Genomic DNA, 6,584 nt, shown 5'->3' with positions numbered 1-6,584 from the left:
CACATCTACCCAAGACAACTAAAGGTGTTAACCCTCCACATCTACAAGACAACTAAAGGAGTTAACCCTCCACATCTACCAAGACAACTAAAGGAGTTAACCCTCCACATCTACCAAGACAACTAGAGGTGTTAAACCCTCCACATCTATCAAGACAACTAAAGGAGTTAACCCTCCACATCTACCAAGACAACTAAAGAGTTAACCCTCCACATCTACCAAAGACAACTAGAAGGTGTTAAACCCTCCACATCTATCAAGACAACTAAAGGAGTTAACCCTCCACATCTACAAGACAACTAAAGGTGTAACCCCCACATCTATCAAGACAACTAGAGGAGTTAACCCTCCACATCTATCAAGACAACTAAAGGATTAACCCTCCACATCTATCAAGACACTAAAGGTGTTAACCCTCCACATCTATCAAGACAACTAAAGGATTAACCCTCCACATCTACCAAGACAACTAAAGGAGTTAACCCTCCACATCTATCAAGACAACTAAAGGTGTTAACCCTCCACATCTATCAAGACAATATAGAGATTAACCCTCCCACATCTATCAAGACAACTAGAGGAGTTAACCCTCCACATCTATCAAGACAACTAGAGGAGTTAACCCTCCACATCTATCAAGACAACTAGAGGAGTTAACCCTCCACCTATTCAAGACAACTAAAGGAGTTAACCCTCAATCTTATCAAGACAACTAAAGGTGTTAACCCTCCACATCTACAAGACAACTAGAGGAGTTAACCCTCCACATCTATCAAGACAACTAGAGGAGTTAAACCCTCCACATCTACAAGACAACTAAGGAGTTAACCCTCCACATCTATCAAGACAACTAAAGGAGTTAACCCTCCACATCTACAAGACAACTAAAGGAGTTAACCCTCCAATCTATCAAGACAACTAAGAGTTAACCCTCCACATCTATCAAGACAACTAAGAGGAGTTAACCTCCACATCTATACCAAGACAAACTAAAGGAGTTAACCCTCCACATCTATCAGACAACTAAAGGTGTTAACCCTCCGCATCTCTCAAGACAACAGAAGGTGTTAACCCTCCGCATCTCTCAAGACAACTGAAGGTGTTAACCCTCCACATCTCTCAAGACAACTGAAGGTGTTAACCCTCCACATCTCTCAAGACAACTGAAGGTGTTAACCCTCCGCATCTTTCAAGACAACTGAAGGTGTTAACCCTCCACATCTCTCAAGACAACTGGAGCACTGGGCCAGCCACTCTTAAATAGCACCTGGGCCAGCACAGGTCAAACACACTATGACTAATGAGATGGCAACCAGCACAGGTGTAACACTTGACTCGGTGACACCACTCGGTGCGCCCTATGTGCTAAAGTCCAAATTCAAAACATAAATACAAAAAACAAAACCTATAACACAGACCTACAGCTTTGTAGTAAGGCTGATACTATTGGTCATGTAGTGMATGTGGACACCTGCTGGTCAAACATCTCATTCCAAAATCATGAGCATTAATATGGAGTTGATCCCCCCTTTTGCTGCTAAACTCAGCAAAAAAAGAAACGTCCTCTCACTGTCAACTGCGTTTATTTTCAGCAAACTTTTAACATGTGTAAATATTTGTATGAACATAACTAGATTCAACAACTGAGACATAAACTGAACAAGTTCCACAGACAAGTGACTAACAGAAATGGAATAATGTGTCCCTGAACAAAGGGGGGAGGGGGGTCAAAATCAGAAGTAGCAGTCAGTGTCTGGTGTGGCCACCAGCTGCATTACGTACTGCAGTGCATCTCCTCCTCATTAACTGCACTAGATTTGCCAGTTCTTGCTGTGAGATGTTACCCCACTCTTCCACCAAGGCACCTGCTGTCTCTTCTGTTGACCCCCCATCCTCCATGAGACTGTTCTAGCTAGCTGTCACTGACAAGACACCCCCTAGTGGCACTAGGCAGACATACGTTCCCAGCAAGTAAAAACAAATGACGCAAACAGAAGAGGAAATAACAGAGTCATTGACAACAAACAACAGGTGGGGTTTTAGGAGGGTTCTGAAAGACAGTCATGGGGGGGAGTCCACTGAAAGTTGATAGCAACAACAACTGGACCTTAAAGACACCACCATGAGCACCCGTTAAGAGGCAAACAAAAAGAAAACCCACTCCAAACTTAGAAGGAGCAAAACCAAATGGTGGTGCGAAACGAAACAGCGAAGATCAGAAAAGCAATGTTTTCTAGAAATCAATAGGAGCGCCAAACTGAAAGGTGTTAACCCTCCGCATCTCTCAAGACAACTGGAGGTGTTAACCCTCCGCATCTCTCAAGACAACTGGAGGTGTTACCTACGCATCTTCTAAGCAACTGGAGGTGTTAACCCTCCGCATCTCTCAAGACAAACTGGAGTGTTAACCTCCCATCTCTCAAGAAACTGAGGTTTAACCTCCGCATCTCTCAAGACAACAGAAGGTGTTAACCCTCCGCATCTCTCAAACTAACAGAAGGTGTAACCTCCACATCTCAGACAACGAAGTGTTAACCTCATCTCTCAAGACAACTGGAGGTGTTAACCCTCCACATCTCTCAAGACAACTGAGTGTTAACCCCGCATCTCTCAAGACAACAGAAGTGTTAACCCTCCGCATCTCTCAAGACAACAGAGGTGTTAACCCTCCGCATCTCTCAAGACAACAGAAGTTAACCCTCCGCATCTCTCAAGACAACAGAAGTGTTTAACCCTCCACATCTCTCAAGACAACAGAGGTGTTAACCCCCACATCTCTCAAGACAACAGAAAGTGTTAACCCTCCACATCTCTCAACAACAGAAGGTGTAACCCTCCGCATCTCTCAAGACAACAGAAGTGTTAACCCTCCACATCTCTCAAGACAACAGAAGGTGTTAACCCTCCACATCTCTCAAGACAACAGAAGGTGTTAACCCTCCACATCTCTCACAGACAACAGAAGTTTACCCTCCACATCTTCTCAAGACAACAGAAGGTGTTAACCCTCCGCATCTCTCAAGACAACTGGGTTTACCTCACATCTCAAGACAACAGAAGTGTTAACCTCCACATCTCTCAAGACAACTGGAGGTGTTAACCCTCCACATCTCTCAAGACAACAGAAGTGTAACCCTCCGATCTCTCAAGACAACAGAAGGTGTTAACCCTCCGCATCTCTCAAGACAACAGAAGGTGTTAACCCTCCGCATCTCTCAGACAACAGAAGGTGTTAACCCTCCGCATCTCTCAAGACAACTGAAGTGTTACCCTCCACATCTCTCAAGACAACTAAGTGTAACCCTCCACATCTCTCAAGACAACTGAAGATGTTAACCCTCCACATCTCTCAAGACAACTGGAGCACTGGCCAGCCACTCTTAAATAGCACCTGGCCAGCACAGGTCAAACACACTATGACTAATGAGATGGCAAACCAGCACAGGTGTAACACTTGACTCGTGACACCACTCGTGCGCCCTATGCTAAAGTCCAAATTCAAAACATAAATACAAAAAACAAAACTATAACACAGACCTACAGCTTTGTAGTAAGGCTGATACTATTGGTCATGTAGTGTAGTGGACACCTGCTGGTCAAACATCTCATTCCAAAATCATGAGCATTAATATGGAGTTGGTCCCCCTTTGCTGCTAAACTCAGCAAAAAAAGAACGTCCTCTCACTGTCAACTGCGTTATTTTCAGCAAACTTTTAACATGTGTAAATATTTGTATGAACATAACTAGATTCAACAACTGAGACATAAACTGAACAAGTTCCACAGACAAGTGACTAACAGAAAGGAATAATGTGTCCCTGAACAAAGGGGGGGGGGGTCAAAATCAGAAGTAGCAGTCATGTCTGTGTGCCACCACTGCATTACGTACTGCAGTGCATCTCCTCCTCATTAACTGCACTAGATTTGCCAGTTCTTGCTGTGAGATGTTACCCCACTCTTCCACCAAGCACCTGCAAGTTCCCGGACATTTCTGGGGAATGGCCCTAGCCCTCACCCTCCGATCCAACAGGTCCCAGACTTGCTCAATGGATTGAGATCCGGGCTCTTCGCTGCGCATGGCAGAACACTGACATTCCTGTCTTGCAGGAATCACGCACAGAACGAGCAGTATGCTGGTGCATTGTCATGCTGGAGGGTCATGTCAGGATGAGCCTGCAGGAAGTACCACATGAGGGAGGAGGATGTCTCCCTGTAACGCATAGCGTTGAGATTGCCTGCAATGACAACAAGCTCAGTCCATGTATGCTGTGACACACCGCCAGACCATGATGGACCTCCATCTCCAAATCGATCCCGCTCCAGAGTACAGGCCTCGTGTAACGCTCATTCCTTCGATGATAACGACTCGTCAGTGAGGACACTTTTTACCAGTCCTGTCTGGTCCAGCGACGTGGTTTGTGCCCATAGGCACGTTGTTGCCGGTGATGTCTGGTGAGGACTGATGGAGATTGTGCGTCCTGATGTAACTCGGGCAGTTGTTGTTGCCAACTTGTACCTGTCCCGCAGGTGTGATGTTCGGATGTACCGATCCTGTTCAGGTGTTGTTACACGTGGTCAGCACTGCGAGGACGATCAGCTGTCCGTCTGTCTTCCTGTAGCGCTGTCTTAGGCGTCTCACAGTCTCACATCTGCAGTCCTCATGCCTCCTTGCAGCATGCTAATCACATTCACGCAGATGAGCAGGGACCCGGATCTTTATTTTTTGTGTTTTTCAGAGTCAGTAGAACGGCGTCTTTAGTGTTCTACGTTTTCATAACTGTGACCTTAATTGCCTACCGTCTGTAAGCTGTTAGTGTCTTAACGACCGTTCCCCAGGTGAGTTCATTAATTGTTTTATGGTTCATTGAACAAAATGGGAAACATTGTTTAAACCATTTACAATGAAGAGCTGTGATTATTTTGATTTTACGAATTATCTGAAACCAGGTCCTGAAAAGAGGCGTTTCTTTTTTTGCTGAGTTTAAAACAGCCTCCACTCTTCTGGGAAGGCTTTCCACCAGATGTTGGAACATTGCTGTGGGACTTGCTTCCATTCACCACAAGAGATTAGTGAGGTCAGCACTGATGTTGGGTGATTAGCCTGGCTCACAATCTACGTTCCAATTCATTCAAAGTGTTCGATGGGTTGAGGTCAAGGCTCTGTGCAAGCCAGTCAAGTTCTTCCACACCAATCTTGACAAACCACTTACCACTACTGCACGGTGTCATTGTCACGCTGAAACATGAAAGGGCTTCCCAAACTGTTGCCACAAAGTTGGAAGCACAGGATCATCTAGAATGTCATTGTTTGCTGTAGAGTTAAGATTCCCTTCACTGGAACTAAGGGTCCGAACATGAATAACAGCCCCAGACCAATTGTCCTCCTCCACCAAACTTTACAGTTGACACTATGTATTGGGGCAGGTAGCGTTCACCTGGCGCTGCCAAACCCAGATTTGTCTGTCGGACTCCAGATGGTGAAGTGTTTTATCACTCCAGAGTCCAATCCGCGAGCTTTACACCACACCAGCCAGCGCTTGGTATTGCGTATGGTGAGCTGTGTGTTGTGGGACTGCGGCCATGGAAACCATTTATTGAAGCTCCGACAAACAGTTATTGTGCTGACGTTGCTTCCAGAGCAATTTGGAACTCGGTAGTGAGTGTTGCAACTGAGGACAGACTATTTTTAAGCGCTTCAGCATCGGCTGTCCCGTTCTGTGTGCTTGTGTGCCTACCACTTCACGGTTGTGCCATTGTGCTACTAGACGTTTCTACTTCAAAATAACAACTTACAGTTGACTGGAGCAGCTCTAGCAGGGAAGAAATTTTATGAACTGACTTGTTGGAAAGGTGGCATCCTATGACGGTGCCACGTTAAAGTCACTGAGCTCTTCAGAAAGGCCATTCTACTGCCAATGTTTGTCTATGGAAATTGCATGGCTGTGTGCTCGATTTATACATTTGTCAGCAACGGGTGTGGCTGAAATAGTCAATTCCACTAATTTAAGGGTGCCACATATTTGTTATATGTAGTGTAGATTCACCTGTACAGATCCCTAGCAGCCAGTACTGTATGCTAGGTGTGTTGATTGGTTTCCTGCTGTAAGTCAGATAGTTCCTGTATGCTAGGTGTGTTGATTGTTGTCCTGCTGTAAGTCAATAAGTTCCTGTATGCTAGGTGTGTTGATTGGTTGTCCTGCTGTAAGTCAGATAGTTCTGTATGCTAGCTGTGTTGATTGGTTGTCCTGCTGTAAGTCAGATAGTTCCTGTATTCCAGGTGTGTGATTGGTGTTAACCTCTGCTATTGCCTGTCCTGTCCTGCTCAGGTAAGCGTAGGCCCCCAGCAGTGCAGGATCACTAGACAGCAATACTGAAGTAAGTAGGAAGCAATAATCGCACTCTACTGCATGTCACTGCGCGCTGCTTCTCGCTATATTTATGTATCGCTCTGTGATGATGCTGTGCACTTTGAACACACAACACCCTGTATTCTGTTCCCGTTCTCTGTTCCTGTATTCTGTTCCTGCCCCCTGTATTCTGTTCTTTGTTTTCTTTCCTGTTTTCTATTGTTGTATTCATGTTCT

At 45.3% G+C, this 6,584-nt stretch overlaps 1 protein-coding gene across 1 annotated transcript in view; it reads left to right on the top strand.

Moving 5' to 3' along the window:
• The window catches only part of LOC112075758 (IQ motif and SEC7 domain-containing protein 1-like), a 41,668-nt gene that overhangs the window by 21,054 nt on the left and 14,030 nt on the right, over positions 1 to 6,584 (top strand). Inside the window, exons 8-9 of the mRNA XM_024142698.1 lie at positions 1,716 to 1,726; positions 6,337 to 6,375. Coding sequence (XP_023998466.1) covers positions 1,716 to 1,726; positions 6,337 to 6,375 — 50 coding nt within the window. The remainder of the gene's footprint in view (positions 1 to 1,715; positions 1,727 to 6,336; positions 6,376 to 6,584) is intronic.

This window comes from Salvelinus sp. IW2-2015, unplaced genomic scaffold, assembly GCF_002910315.2.
Source record: "Salvelinus sp. IW2-2015 unplaced genomic scaffold, ASM291031v2 Un_scaffold3375, whole genome shotgun sequence".
NCBI classification, from domain to species: Eukaryota; Metazoa; Chordata; class Actinopteri; order Salmoniformes; family Salmonidae; genus Salvelinus; species Salvelinus sp. IW2-2015.
The sequence above is the reverse complement of the archived record's forward strand: the minus strand, read 5'-3'. Positions and strand labels throughout refer to the sequence as shown.